Source organism: Tachysurus vachellii, chromosome 18 (assembly GCF_030014155.1).
Source record: "Tachysurus vachellii isolate PV-2020 chromosome 18, HZAU_Pvac_v1, whole genome shotgun sequence".
NCBI lineage: Eukaryota > Metazoa > Chordata > Actinopteri > Siluriformes > Bagridae > Tachysurus > Tachysurus vachellii.
Genome location: NC_083477.1, coordinates 15,081,739 through 15,098,006, shown reverse-complemented (window position 1 = coordinate 15,098,006; position 16,268 = coordinate 15,081,739). Strand labels below are relative to the sequence as shown.

At 41.6% G+C, this 16,268-nt stretch overlaps 1 protein-coding gene across 3 annotated transcripts in view; it reads right to left on the bottom strand.

Moving 5' to 3' along the window:
- Window positions 1-16,268, bottom strand: part of crebbpb (CREB binding protein b) — a 71,672-nt gene that overhangs the window by 19,939 nt on the left and 35,465 nt on the right. For all 3 annotated transcript variants that reach the window (XM_060892130.1, XM_060892131.1, XM_060892132.1), the window contains 6 exons: window positions 9,173-9,418; window positions 8,680-8,767; window positions 8,295-8,432; window positions 8,023-8,140; window positions 4,611-4,782; window positions 4,451-4,513 (listed from right to left, as the gene is read on the bottom strand). In XM_060892130.1, the coding sequence (XP_060748113.1) occupies window positions 4,451-4,513; window positions 4,611-4,782; window positions 8,023-8,140; window positions 8,295-8,432; window positions 8,680-8,767; window positions 9,173-9,418 (825 nt within the window). The remainder of the gene's footprint in view (window positions 1-4,450; window positions 4,514-4,610; window positions 4,783-8,022; window positions 8,141-8,294; window positions 8,433-8,679; window positions 8,768-9,172; window positions 9,419-16,268) is intronic.

Genomic DNA, 16,268 nt, shown 5'->3' with positions numbered 1-16,268 from the left:
TACACATGCAGCATACCAGAAGAATGTAAAGTATTTATGGGATGAATCACCTAAGCTTATCCTACCAGGTGATTCATCCCCAGGCCAGGACCTTGCAATATCCCTGCATAATGATCTTATCTCCCCTTCAGTCACAGCTCACAGCCTTGAGGTCACCATGGACAATCAACTGTCCTTTTCCTCACAGGTTGCTAATGTGACACGCTCATGTCAATTTATTCTCTACAAAATTAGAAGGATTCTGCAATTTTTGTTACATTTTTTTCAGGTACTTGATCAGTCTCTTGTCATCTCAAGACTGGATTACTGCAACACACTGCTGGCAGGTCTACCTATAAATGCAATTTGTCCTCTGCAAATGATCCAAAATGCAGCTGCACAACTTGTTTTCAACCTGCCTAAGTTCGTGCATACCACCACTCTTCTGCGCTTCCGGTAGCTGCACGCATCAGATTCAAAACACTGATGCTGGCCTACAAAGTCAAAACTGGACCGGCTCAACTTGGGTTGAAGACTTACTTCCAAGTGGCTAAATGAACACACAGAAAAAATGTGTAAACACTGCATACGCAACAAAACTGACACAAGCAATCTGCTACTACACATTACAAACACAACCTTTGTGTAGTCTGAACAGGCGCAAAGTCTTGAGGTGTCTGCGCAAAGTTGACGCACTAATAATAATACCATTTATATTACTTAAAGACAGCAGTATCTCCCAATGTCTCAAACCCAAAGTAAAATAAAACCGGATTAAACTTGAAAGGCGGGACATGTTTACTTCCATGCAATCCACCTAAAATAGAGCTCCTGGCAGGATTTTGAGGGATCTCATTAATTCAGAAAAACAGAACAATTAATTTTTTTTTTTTTTTATGAAAAATGATCTCATAATTCTGAGATAATTAACTCATTAATTCATAAAAACAGAGTGAAAAAAATGTTTTTCAAAAAAAAGAATTTTCATAATTTTGAGATAATTAACTCGTTAATTCAGAAAAACAGTAGATTTTTTTTCCTCAAGTGAATGCAATACGCTTCCGTAAATATCTGTGCTCGGATTGAATGAAAATCATCATTGGGTAGCTGATTGTGTCAGAGTTCTGTGATAGGTGTGGCAGATGTATTGAGTTGCTGTGTCTCGCTCTGCTCACTCACAGACACACACAGAACAGCTCTCTGTCTCTCCCTCAGCTGTCAGCTGTCTCTAACCAGTAACCAGACACTGAGTGTCTGACACATTTTTGCTGTATTTCATAAAAACATAAAGGTAGTAAGCTAGTGTTATAAATATTACAAATTAATTATTACCGGTTAAAGCCCCGCCCATTTCAAGTCAAGCCCCGCCTGCTTCCGGGTTAGGCCACATCCACTCTGAGTACAGATACAGATAATGCTGTACTCGTTCATCCCTAGTTAGCACCTTTCAATCTCTATCTTTAATCAAGCTTATCTGCTTATCAATCTCTCTGTCATTGCATACAGCACCTCGTATGCTTTCTCTCCATTGGCACATCCCTCTTCCCTCTGCGCTGCAATTCCTTGTAATCCTGTCTACTTTTTCTGCAGTCCTTTCTGTCTCACTTCTTTTTAGCTAGCCTCTCCCTCTGAATGCTGTCCTGTATTTCCTCGTTCCACCACCATGTTTCCTTATCTTATTTTCAACTTCCAGATGACACACCTGTCTCCCTCTTCTGCTGTAGTTTCCCCAGTCATCTTCCCCAGAAGCTCTTCCTGACCACTCAAAGCCTGTCTCAGCTTCTGTCTGATTTCCTCAAAACATCCACCACTACTTGGTCTTTTTTTTTTTAATCTTTCCTTCCTCTTCTTTCTGACCACCAGAAACATCCTACACATCACCATTCAATGCTGTCTAGCTACACTCTCTTCTACCACCACTTTGCAGTCACTAATCTCTCTCAAATAAAATCTTTATATTATTCTTTATATTAACCTTTTGTTCTATGTTTATGTTCTGCTAAGCTGCTATGAGACAATGTCAATTGTAAAAAGCACTATACAAATAAACTTGAATTGAATTTGCCTCGCTCATTAGAGATGTTGGAGATAAATAGTAATTTAATTTTAAACTTTACAATTTTTATTCTGTTTCTATGCTTTTGTAAAGATGCTATGAGACAATGTCAGTGCAAATAAACAAGGTTAGTTTGAGAGTGCTCACTCAAATTAGGACTCAGAGCATATTATTATTTAGGGTTTATAAACCCCTATATAATTTGAAGGAACTCATGTTGATTCCTAGCTGATGAACCATGTTTTGCTCACTCATTTTACTCAAATGCTGTGCCTTTGATTCTGAGGTTGGTGATCCTTCCAAGGCTTCTTTGGCCCCAGGTCACGACAAGCTGAAAGGCTAGTTAGGACTATTTCTGTAAACCTGCTAAAGACACTGTCCATTGATATAAAAATAAAATTTAATTGAACTTCCAGATACTCCTGTTAAGTACTACAGTCAGCGTGGATGTCTTTTACATAAAAAAAAAAATAAAAAGATACTACGACTCCTGTTGTGTGAGAAAATACAGAATACACTCACTGAGCACTTTATTAGGCACACCTCTACACCTACATATTCAAATATCCAATCAGCTAATCATTTGGCAAAAAATGATGCAGACACTGGACAGCAGTTTTCTGTTGGTTAATGTTCACATCAACCAACAGAACAACAGAATGGGTGTTTATGTCTTTGACTTTTACCATAACATGATTGTGCCTCTCTGGCTGATATGTGAAAAAAAAAAATCAGAATGGTGCAGTAAATAAATTAAAAAAATTCAGTGAGCAGTATGAGTAAGCGCAGATGAAATGCTTCTTGATATAGAGAGGTCTATAAAGATTTCCTGACTGGTTGAACCGACAGAAAGACAACAGTAACTTTGGGGCTTTTTACACCTGGTCACTTCATGCGTTTTCTGTGATCGGATAGCTATCCAATCGTAAGACCAGGTCTAAATGCCCTCCGAAACGTTTTCGAGACGAATATAAATACGATCGTTCAAACGTACGTCACTCGCAAGTGATCTTTCACCCAGGTGTCTCATTGGGTCTTAAAATGCACTGCTGCCGCCAGCGAAAATGCAGCAAACAGTAAATGCTGTTTTTTGTAGCATAACCGTCGTAACGTTTTTTCGTCTTCTTTTTGATTGCATTCTGAAAACCGCAAACACCAAAGCGTGTTTCATTTCAATTACCCCGAAAATGAGGTAAAATATATTTGCATTTTGAGCGGGAGTAGAAAGATCGGATTGATATCCGATTCGCCAAGACGCATTTATGTGGCCTAATGTAAATGGAACAGTTTTAACAAATCAGATAGCTATCGGATCAGAGAAAACACATGAAGTGACCGGGTGTAAAAAGGCCCTTTGACAACCTCTCTGTACAACTGTGGTGCAGAAAAACATCTCAGAATGGAAACACATCCAACCTTGCGGCAGATCGGCTTCAGTGGCAGAAGACACTGTAAAACCATAAAAATAAGGCTAAACTGAAAAAAACTAGAAAGATGAAAAATGAAAAACACAGGCTGGTCTGATGAATCTTGATTAAGTCACACAGAATTTGGAGCCAACAGCTTGAACACATGAATCCAACCAGCATTGTGTAATCTGTTCAGGCTGGTTGAGGTGGTGTTTCAATGTAGAAAATCTGTTCTTGACACACTTTGGCCTGTTAACACCAATCAATAAACCAATCATCGCTACTGTCCATCTAAGGACTGGTGCTGACCATGCACATACTTTCATGACCACAATTTAACCATCTTCTAAAGACTAACTCCCGCATGATAAGGCACTGTGTCACAAAGAAAGTGTTTTCTTAAACTAGTTTCATGACAAGGAGCTCAAATTGTGCCACTGGCAATCCCAATCACCGGACCTGTATCAAATATGTGGTAGAATGACATCAAAAGCAGCTACAACTGCATGACCCATTCATGTCATGGAATCCATGGCAGGAAGTTGTTATTTTGAGAGCATATCGTATAAATACATTCTTTGGCCATTCTAAGGCTTTGACCATCATAACCAATGTCTTAAAGCTGTTGTTCAGTGCTTCAGCATTACGATTTCCCTTAACTGGTACAGTGGAAACTGGGCAAACCTCAAGCTTGACAATACCCCTGAGAGATTGAGGATGACTTGGTTTGCCAAAAGCTCCAACATCAACCAGTCTGAACAGCTTTGGGATGAACTGAAATTCCTACTGTGCCATAAGCCTGTGCTCCAGACTTCAGTGTGTGACCTAAAAAATGCACTTATGTGCCCAGAAATGTGAAAATTATTATGACCCGAAAGGGGTCATAAATTAAAGCTGTTCAAAATGCAAATATACAGGTGTGATGGGTCAGGTGTCCATAAAGATTTAGGGCATTATAGTGTGAATATGGAATAAAAATGTGGTAAAGGGGTAAATGTGCACATACCTTGAGAAACTTTCATGCGGTTCACCAACTGATTTGACATACTGGACATAGGCACAGATCCATCTGGTGAGTTAAAGATATTTTAAACGAGTAATAAAATCTACCATAGTCCCAGGCATCCTAGAATAACTAGTTATCAAGCAAACAAATCCATACTCACTTGCTGCCCGGGTGCCATGTGCAGGTCCTATGTCATTAGGTTGGGGAATGCCAGTCTGCTGTGCCCCCTGAATGCCCAAGGGAGGCTGTTTCTGAAGCCTTGACTTTCTCTTTTCTTCCAGCTCCTTCTGAATCTTGTATATCTTCTCAGCGAGGAAGTGGTAATACTCATCCTATTAAAAAAATATCCATATTACAAACAAATGAGGGCCAAACAAACAAACACAAAAGTATAACCTTGTGAATAGTGTCGTAACGTGTTCATCAAGATTGTGATCTTGTGGGAGCCAACAAAATGTCGGCGGAGCAGGTATTATTTATTAACGGTTAAGCAGCTAGAAATGGCTGATATAAAGATGCATATACAAAGCTGGCAAAATAAAAAAACATTATACATAAGATGTACACTGCATGATGCATTTAGTGTCTTACTTAGTATCTCCAGTATATACTTTATCATGGTCAAAATAGTTTAAATTGCATTTTGTTTTTACCATCTTTTTTGCCAATTTGGTAATTTACCACTTCCTACCTAAAACCTTGCTTTCTCTATCACAGCTAACAGCTAGGGACGGTGAGGGCCATCACACGCTTCCTACAAGACATAAAATCAGTCACCACATCTTTTCAAAATGCTGTTCATGCCCAATACACACAATGCTTTAATACACCTAAACTTTCATGCAATCATCCAGTCACCTGTTAGAGTGAGACTGGCAAAAACATCAAGCAACATTTTTCTGTTCTTCTACTGTGCTGTTTGGGAATACTTGTGCCCACAGTAAGCTAAGATTTCTGTTCTGGCTGTTTAGTGAAAACTTTTGGTTCTATGCAACCTCAACAAATGAACCTTTCGGCATTTTAAGATGCTCTTATGCGCTCATTGGTTATAAAGCGGATGTCCTTTGGCATCTGGCACAAAGACATTAGCAGCTGTTTCTTTACATTCGGTAAGTGGAGAGGTAGAGCAACAAGGAAGGTGGGTCGATAAGCCTTGTTCTTCAATTTGGAACTACATCATGAAATCTCCATGTTTCTCAAAACATTTCCAAGCAACAAATAGATACAAATGGATTTATGCATAAATTGTTAGTTTGTGGATTTACATGGTTAATATAAACAATTACACGCAAATGACACTTAACAGGAGTGTAAAATCTTATTCGATAAGAGCCACTCCTAAAATCAAGCAGGAGCCACACCTGATTCCACCAGTTTAATTAACTGATTTTAGCTTTCTGTTCACTCAGGTGTGGCTCCTGCTCAGCTGGAATGAAAATCTGCACCCACACTGGCCATTTGCAGGTAAGATTTGACACCCCTGCACATTTTATACTAAAACCTAAGTGATTGACTGACAACAACTAGCAAATGTCTTCACTGACTTCAACATTTATTTGAGCAGCACTGTTGCTTCTATGTGCCTCAAGACAACCACCATCATCCCCGTGCCAAATAAGTCTACAATGTAATGCCTCAATGACTATCATCCCGTTGCACTCACACCCATTGTAATAAAGTGCTTCAAGAGGCTCGTCATGAGGCACATCAAGACCCAGTTACCAACCTCTCTGGATCTCCTGCAGTTTGCAAACTGCTCCACGGGCGATATCATTGCCATGACCCTTTATTATGCCCTCACCCACCTGGACAATAAAGACACTTACATATGAATGCGGTTTATAGACTTCAGTTCAGTATTCAACTGAATGAGAAACTAAGAAGCTGAGCCTGCTGGGACTGAACACCTCCCTCTGAAACTGGATGCTGGAAATCTCTCTCTCTCCTGATTCTGAATATTTTTTTTACAGAAGGACCATCCTGTGCAGCTGCATCACTGTCTAGTTGTCTATTCCACTGTCTGGGAATTGCACAAGACCCTGCAGAAGGTAATGAGGACAGCTGAGATAATCATTGGAGTCTCTCTTCCCTCAATTACTGACATTTCATGAACATGCTGCATCTGCAAAGCCATCAGCATTGTGAACGCTCCCACACCCCCCTAACACACACTCTTCTCCATCCTGCCCTCTAGAAAAAGGTACCAAAGCATTTGGACCCTCATGACCAGACTGTGGAACAGTTTCTTTCCACAAGCCAACAGACACCTCAAGAACTGAACTGAGCCGAGCACAACACACAAACACACACTCACTCAACTGTGTGGACTGCACTGCACCAAATACACATTTATCCAATATACATCCATGTCTACAGCACCACCCATATCAAACTGTTTACATTCTGTTTTTCACACTGAAAATCTAAGTAAATTTAAATTATAGGCTAATGTGCCTATAATCTTGTGTTCTTGGAAAGATGTTACTTTGCAAACTTATATGCCAAAAAATGAGATAAGCTGACTCCCTGACTACATACATGCTAGATACAGACATCTATTAAATGCCCAACCAGAGAGGAGAACATTCCAGGTCACTGTTACATTGCAGTAAGCAGTGACTATAAGTGACCAGCTGCACTGGGAAACTCTGACCACGTCATGATCAATCTAATTCTTCATACAGGCAGAAGATAACGTTCTCCAAACCTGTTATGAGGACATCAAAGCAGTGGATCAGGGAGGCTGTAAAGGATCTTCAGGTATGCTTGGACTATACTGATATGGATGTATTCAGGACTGCTACCAGTAGTCTGGATAAGTAGACAGAGGCTATGACATCATACATAAGCTTCAGTAAGGATACCCATGTACCATCACACACCTGGGTAGGTTACAATAATGATGTGTTGCATTCAAGAATGAGGACAGAATTAGGTTTAAAGCATTAAAATACAAGTTAAGCAAGGAGGTTAGAGAAGATAAATAGCTGTACTCTGTTTACAACAACTAAAACAGCAATTCTCAGCCAGTGGCCCAGCCAGTGTTTTTGTCTGCACTGGTCCACTTTTGCACATCCTGCACTATTATTCATTGTTTAATTTATTAGATTTTTTTATATTTATTCTCAGTTTTCATAGATTCTATTTATTCTCCGCTGTTTCATGTTATTGTGCGCCAGTACACCAAGACAAATTCCTTGTACATGTAAAACCCAGAGTACCTGGCAATAAAGGTGATTCTGATGCTTATTTGGCTCAAATAATTATTTAGTATTTACAGACCCAAAACACGATTTTCATAGTATGTTTCAGGATGAAAGGTGACGTTTCTTCCAAGTTCTAGTTTTATACTTAGAATGTTAACTGAGGTATGGGCAGTATCAAGTTTGTCTCAAAAATCTTGAGTCTCACCTAACCAAAAAACATAATCAATGTGTCAAATGGCTCTTCTTGAACAATGTCTTCTTTCAAGCCACCCTCCCATACAATGCTGGCAAGACGTGAGGCTGTTTGGAGAGCAAAGGGAGGCCCAACCCAGGATAAGTATAGTGATGTTAGCTGAAGTGATATACCCTGCTGTTGGCAGAATCATACATGTCACCCTCCACTTTTCGGGCATAAGCAACCAAGTTTTCCATTCGTCTGTCCTTCAGTGCTGCAGGGTCTGGGGTGGGGAATATGGCTTGAACTCTGTGTGAGAAACAAAAATAGTAAAAGGCAGATAGATCTTTATATCAATTATGTTGACAGTTCGACAAGGTTGAAAAAAAAAGGATAACAATGTGGCTCGTATACTTAAGATAATGTAGCTCTAAAAAATGTTTTAAGAGATTATTTCACTCACAATTTGTGCACAAGGTGATTACGCAGATCCTGAGTGACATGTTCATGCCAGGGCTTTTTTATGTCATGCATAGAGGGTGCAGTTGTTGATGGCAGATTACCTAGTCCACTCACACCAGAGCCATCTGACATCAACTGGCTGTAGGAACATTATTGGTTTAGAAGTAAGAGAGTATAGATGAAATGTGTGACTACAAATGTAATCTCTGACAAAGATCATGTAAACGGTGACAAATTTCAGATGTGTAATTACTGTTTACTTAGTGTAAGGAAATGCTAGAAGTCTAGAAATGCAAGAAAAATATGTAACTCTGAACCCCACCTTCATACATTAAAGGTAATTGAACTCCAGCATGAGGTTAAAGGTGTAAAGGGGTCAGACTCACTTGTTGCTAAGGGATGAGTCAGAGTGGAGACTCGTCTCAGAAGTGGAAATGCTCATACCATTACCTCCCAGGTTCATCTGGTTAATGCCTGAAAGGCCAGCAGAAACCATACATATGCACACCCCACCCACAACACACACACAAATGCGATGAATTTTGTCTTGTATAGTAAACCAACAAAGGCATTGATGAAGAGGAAATGGATAAAAAAAAAGTTAAATGGAAACTCTAATTGTGGTTATTACGGTTATTCTATGCCATTTTGTACACCTGTGTGGTTTTAAATAGTTGTCAATAAATCATTTTTTTCCATTTATTTCATTTGTCATTCATATACAGTAATCACATTTAATGTAGCTCAAAATCAGGTATTAGCAAAACAGAGAACACATCATAATTCATAAACTTCCCATAACCAGCTTAAAATGAATAACACACTTTTTAAATTTTATATTAAATGATCTTCAAAATTTCAGCACAAATCTTGCATTACCCAGAGTGTTCATGGGACGAAGCTGCTGTTGATGTGTCTGGCTCTGTGGGTTCTGCTGGCCCAGAATCTGTGCCTGCGTTTGTGTAGCAGACTGTTTTCCATAAGGGAGGCCAAGAGCTGCATAGGCTCTCTTCATCGAGCTTGGGTCTATATTTGTGGTGCTGCTGATATTAGGTGCACTTGGCTGGGTACTGCCCACCGCTCCCATAGGCACTTGCATGCCAGCGTTACTTGGATTCAACATTGCTACAGAACAACAATTAAACAGATATTAATTTTAAAAACAATTAAAAACACTATAATCTCCAAAAGTATTTATTGACTAAATTATCCATAATTGGTTGTTAAATGCTGGAATTTTAGTGCACTGCAATATATTATTCATATAATATTATTCAGCATGTTTAAAAACAACATAGTGATACATTATGTTCTTGAGATATCTTTAAATACTCACACAATAAAAAAAATATATGAACTGCTGCATATTGTGATTCCTTAAGTTAAAATTAAGCTCAATAATGTCATTTACCTTTAGCTGAGGAAGCCAAAAAATTTAGTAAAAATTTCACAGCCCTTATACAAAGCCTCTTCACCCCCCTGGTTAAAGTCTATATTATGGCACTTTAACGTTCACTTTTTCCATTTACAGACCTGAGCCAGTTACAGTTACTGGTAGTAAACTTCAAAAATCTTGGTCTAAAGTGGCAAAACAGCAATTAAAAAGTAGAGTTTTCGCTGAGTAGCGAAGGGACACTTTATGCTGCGAGTGAAGTAATAGAGAAGACTATACATATTTTCAAGTTTAAATGTGAGTTAAATGTTGGGAATGTTTTACTTTTACTAGTAGAAGCCTGCTACTAATTATAAGATGTGAGCTCATCTTGAATGCAGCATTAGACTAAAGGAGCAAAACGAAAGCAAATGTGATATTGACTTCCCACTTCTGAGGTAAAGTCAAATGCAGCCCAAGTCCCCTACAGGGCCTACAACTGCAGAATTAAACTGCATGCCAAAATTGTTATTTAAATGTTCTAAAGCAAAAGAATGGAACAAAAAATGGTTGACTGAGTTGCTGTACTTCAATGCATCCTATCTGTTCCTTAATCAACAGAATGATAGATGATTGCTGTGTAACATTCTCAAACCCTACAAAATGCATTTGTTGAGCAGTGACAGGAGTTACTAGGGCTGGGTGATAAATCGATTTTATCGATTTACTTGAATGTGTAGTTTACGTCAACTTGTTTGAATGAAAATCGGTTTTATTTTGTATAGTGCCTATAAAAGTAGCATCTCAAAGCACTTGACATAAAAAGATGAAATTTAAAGATACACATAACATTACAGGCACTAAAACTAACCATGCAAAAAATAAAAAGCCAATAAATAACAAAGTAATCACATAAAAGCTACCCTAAAACAATAAGTTTTAAGGTGGGATTTAAAAACACACAGGGATTCTGCATTCCTAATCTCTGTGGGCAGGGAATTCCACAATTTGTGGTGGTGGAAGGAAAAGCCCGATCACCCATAATTTTTATCCGTGTTGTTTGGACAGTTAGAAGACGAGCTTCAGAAGAGCGTAGAGCACGTGTAGGAATGTAGGGGTTAATGACTGCACTTCAAGTGACCAAACTGTTAAACTCCTAAAATTTGCAGATGATACTACGCTCATCGGTCTCATCCAAGATGGCAGGAGGTGAAGCAGCTGGTGCCCACTCCCCAGGACTTGCACGACACAAGAACCAGAAACCAGGCAGGAAAAAATCACCACTGACACTTCGCACCCTGGACACAACCTCTTTCAGCTCCTCCCTTCTGGCAGGCGCTACAGAATTTTGCTTACTAAAACTGCCAGACACAGGAACAGTTTCTTTCCCCAGGCAAACCCTGATTAACAACTCACCATAATTATATTCCCTGCTTCATAGCATAAGTACTGCATTATCAGAACTGTCAGTCATCACATCATCTGTGTATGTTACACACACTATTGCTGCTGCATATTGTACAAAAAGCATAACATTTCACAATATTGTTATTTGCACTTCCCACACTTTATGTACATAACTAATCAGTCATATATTCTGTATTCATATTAAATACTTATAATGTCTATTGTATCACATCTGCATTGTCTTGTGTAGTCGGTATTATCTTGTATAGTATAGTGTTATTTATGTCTGTACTTTTGAGAGTCACAAACAGCTGGAACCAAATTCCTTGTGTGTGTCAACACACTTGGCCAATATACCCAATTCTGATTGTGGATATTCATTCATTCATTCATTCATCTTCTACCGCTTATCCGAACTACCTCGGGTCACGGGGAGCCTGTGCCTATCTCAGGCGTCATCGGGCATCAAGGCAGGATACACCCTGAACGGAGTGCCAACCCATCGCAGGGCACACACACTCTCATTCACTCACGCAATCACACACTAGGGACAATTTTCCAGAGATGCCAATCAACCTACCATGCATGTCTTTGGACCGGGGGAGGAAACCGGATCTGACAATCACAATCTGATTAAAAAGCTGAGCCTGAATACCTCTCACTGCAACTGCATCCTTGACTTCCTGACTTGGAGTCAGTCTGAATCAGAAGCAGTAACTGAGCATTGATGCTTCTCAGGGCTGTGTGCTCAGTCCACTGCCGTTCACGCTGCTAACTCAATGTGCAGTAATGCAAAACTCGCTTAAATTTGCCAATGACATGACTGTGGTTTGTTTAATAATCAATAATGACAAGTCAGCATACAGATGCAACAGCTAACAGGTTGGTGCAAAGCCAAAAACCTGTCTCTATGTAGACAAATCAGAAATACAGAGAGATGATGATAGAGATGTTGACTTCAGGAGAGCACAGAGTGTCCATTCTATGCTGAACATCAACAGATCTGTAGACATCTTCAAGAGGACCTTGGTGTTCACCTGGTCCCTCAACTCTAGCTCCATCACCAAAAAGTCCAGCAGGATCTCTATATTCTGTGAAGACTGAGGAAAGCCCATGTCCCACACCTTACCACGTAGAGAGTGGTAACCATCTACCAAGAGCATCCTGAGCAGCTGCAACACTAGCTGGTTTTGGGAAATGCACTGTCTCAGACCATAAAACCCTGCAGAGAATAGGGAGGATTGTAAAGTGCATGACAGCGCACACCATACTCTTCGCCCTCCTGAACCTGATCCAAGATGGCGGCGTGGCAGTAGCACGCAGCGGCCTCTCTGGATTCAATACAGTGCTATTTACGTTTTTTAGCCCGACCATTGCTACTACACGGATGCCAGAGACAGCGCTGTTCATGTATACAACCACCAGGACCTAATAAAATACAGAAATTGTGTAACAACCAACCTGCACGATGATGTACTGGATAGGCTACGTGACCTCGGCTTGCTGCTGAGACCAGGCCTCCAATCCCCGGTGTTGCCTGATACCGGAGACCAGGAGAGGGGATGCCGAAAGCCCATGCGCGAGGAAGCGGAAGCGCGGTAAGCGGGCGGGTGTCCGTGCTAGGCTAAATACAAACTCTAGTCGGCCGGCTGTCTGTCCCCTCCATTCTACTAGCCAACGTTTGCTCCCTGGACAATAAACTGGACTACATCCGACTCGAACGCTCTACACGGCGAGAGATTAGAAACTGCTGCGTGTTTGTTTTCATGGAGACGTGACTCAGCGACAGAGTTCCGACGCCGCCATTCAGCTAGACGGGCTAAGTTCATTTAGAGCCAACTATAATGCAGCTCTGTGCGGTAATACTCGCGGTGGTGGTGTGTGTGTTTATATCAACACGGAATGGTGCAAGAACTCTGTGCTTGTTTCTACTTACTGCTCATCATCAGTGGAGTTTGTGACTGTTAGATGCAGGCCATTTTATTTACCACGGGAATTTACTACTGTTTTCATTGTCGGAGTTTACATTCCTCCTAGCGCTAATGCTAAAGAGGCGCTAAGTGAGCTATACGGAGCTATTAGCGACCTACAGAATGTTCACCCCGACGGACTGTTTATCATAGCCGGAGATTTAAACCATGCAAATCTCAAGTCAGTGCTCCCTAAATTCCATCAACATGTGGACTTTTCTACGAGAGGTAAGAACACGCTGGATCTTGTTTACACAAATATTCCCGGGCGCATAACGTGCGGAGCCCCGCCACCACCTCGGCTACTCAGACCACATCCCTGTTATGCTAATTACAGCATACAGACCACTAGTCAGACACTCAAAACCGGTTCAGGAGCAGGAGCCACCCTTGCTCTTCAGGACTGCTTCGAGTGCACTGACTGAAATATCTTCAGGGAGGCTGCAACCAACGGTGACTCCATCAACTTGGAGGAGTACACGTCAGCAGTGACCAGTTACATCGGCAAGTGCATTGATGACGTGACCGTCTCCAAGACCATCATGACACGCTCTAACCAGAAGCCATGGATGACTGCTAACGTGCGTGTGCTGCTGAGGACTAGAGACCTAGCCTTCAGAACAGGGGACAGGGCGGCCCTAAGAACAGCAAGGGCCAAACTGTCCTAAGCCATCAGAGAGGCAAAGCGCGCACACGCCCAGACAATCCACAGCCACTTCCAGGACAGCGGAGACACCCGGCGCATGTGGCAGGGTATACAGGCGATCACAAACTACAAGACGGCTTCACCTGCCTGTGATAGTGATGCCTCCCTCCCAGACGCGCTGAACAACTTCTACGCTTGGTTCGAGGTACAGAATAACGTAACGGCAAGGAAGACCATCCCTCCCCCCAACGCGGAGTATTAGTCTGTCTATCCACGGCTGACGTGAGGAGATCTCTATGCAGAGTTAACCCACGGAAGGCTGCTGATCCAGACAACATTCCTGGCAGGGTGCTCAGAGAATGTGCAGAACAGCTAGCGGATGTCTTTACGGACATCTTCAACATTTCACTGAGCAGCGCCGTTGTTCCTACGCGTTTCAAGACTACCACCATTGTCCCCGTCCCAAAGTCGTCTACAGTGTCCTGCCTCAATGACTATTGTCCCGTCGCACTCACACCCATAGTTATGAAGTGCTTCGAGAAGCTCATCATGAGGCACATCAAGACCCAGTTACCACCCTCGCTGGACCCCCTACAGTTCGGGTATTGTCCAAACCGCTCCACAGACGATGCCATTGCCACAGCCTTCCATTTAGCCCTCACCCATCTGGACAATAAAGACACTTCTGTACGCATGATGATCATAGACTTTAGTTCAGCATTCAACACAATCATCCCTCAGCACCTGATTGGGAAGCTGAGCCTGCTGGGACTGAACACCTCCCTACGCAACTGGATCCTGGACTTCCTGACTGGGAGACCTCAGTCAGTCCGGATCGGGAACAGCATCTCCAACACCACCACACTAAACACTGGAGCTCCTCAAGGCTGCGTGCTCAGTCCACTGCTGTTCTCACTCACGATTGCTCTGCTGACTCACGACTGTGCAGCAATGCACAGATCAAACCATATCATCAAGTTCGCCGATGACACGACTGTGGTGGGTCTCATCAGCAAGAACGATGAGTCAGCATACAGAGAGGAGGTGCAACAGCTAACTACCTGGTGTAGAACCAACAACCTGTCTCTGAATGTTGATAAAACTAAAGAAATGGTTGTTGACTTCAGAAGAGCACAGAGCGACCACTCTCCGCTGAACATCGAAAGATCATCGATAGAGATCGTCAAGAGCACCAAATTTCTTGATGTTCATCTAGCGGAGAACTTCACCTGGTCACTCAACACCAGCTCCATCACCAAGAAAGCCCAGCAGCATCTCTACTTCCTACGAAGGCTGAGAAAGGCACATCTCCCTCCCCCCATCCTGACCATGTTTTACAGAGGCACTATTGAGAGCATTCTGAGCAGCTGCTTCACTGTCTGGTTTGGGAACTGCACCATCTCGGATCGCAAGACCCTGCAGCGGATAGTGAGGACAGCTGAGAAGATCATTGGAGTCTCTCTTCACTCTATCATGGACACTTACACCACACGCTGCATCCGCAAAGCTAACAGCATTGTGGATGACCCCACACACCCCTCACACACACTCTTCACCCTGCTGTCGTCTGGGAAAAGGTACCGAAGCATTCGAGCCCTCACGACCAGACTGTGTAACAGTTTCTTCCCACAAGCTATCAGACTCCTTAATAACTGAACTGAACTGAGCACAACATACACACTCACATCATCTGTATGGACTGCACAGACCTACACCACATACACACAATTCTAATATACATCTATCAACTTGTTTACATGTTGCTTACATTCATCAAACTGTTTACATGCTTACTGTTTACAAACTGTTTACATGCTGTTTTGCACACTTTTTTACTTTTTTGCTCTTTGCACACACTGTCTAACATTTCAGTCATTTTGCAAATACTGTACAATATTTCAGTTGTTGCTGTTTTTGCACAATCTTATGCACTCTCAGGGACCTGCTGCTAAGAAACTGTTAATTCTAGTATTACTGCACGCAATATTGTCTGAACTTACAGTATTTACATATAGTACTGACACTGGTGGGTCGGCACTGTTTTTTGTTTACTGTCTTTTGTATTTTGTTTTTTTGTATTTTGTGTATTGTCTTGTAACCTTTTGTCTGCACTGTCTTTTGTCCTGCACTGTCTTGTTTGTCTTGTCTTGCACTGTTTGCACAAGGTTGCACAGTTGCACTTTATGTGGCTAGGACTACTTACTAAGTCCTAGCCCTGTCTTTGTTTTATGTAGCACCTTGATCCTGGAGAAACGTTGTCTTATTTCACTGTGTACTGCAACAGCTATATATGGTTGAAATGACAATAAAAGCTTCTTGACTTGACTAGAAATCTCAAAATAGGAGCTGAAGCATTCAGGCCTTTACAACCTGACAATGTAGCGGTTTCTCCCCCTAAGCCATGACTCCTTAATACCCAGAGATTGGACTGACACCAACCCAAACACACGAGTGCTGCTTTCTTGTTATTCTGCTTACTGAAGATCCTATAAATGGTTATAGTTATGACTTTGATGCGAATTTAGAGAGGGAGAGGAGGGAAGCTTAAAGGTGTGAATTGGGGAGCTTTTCTTATTGGTG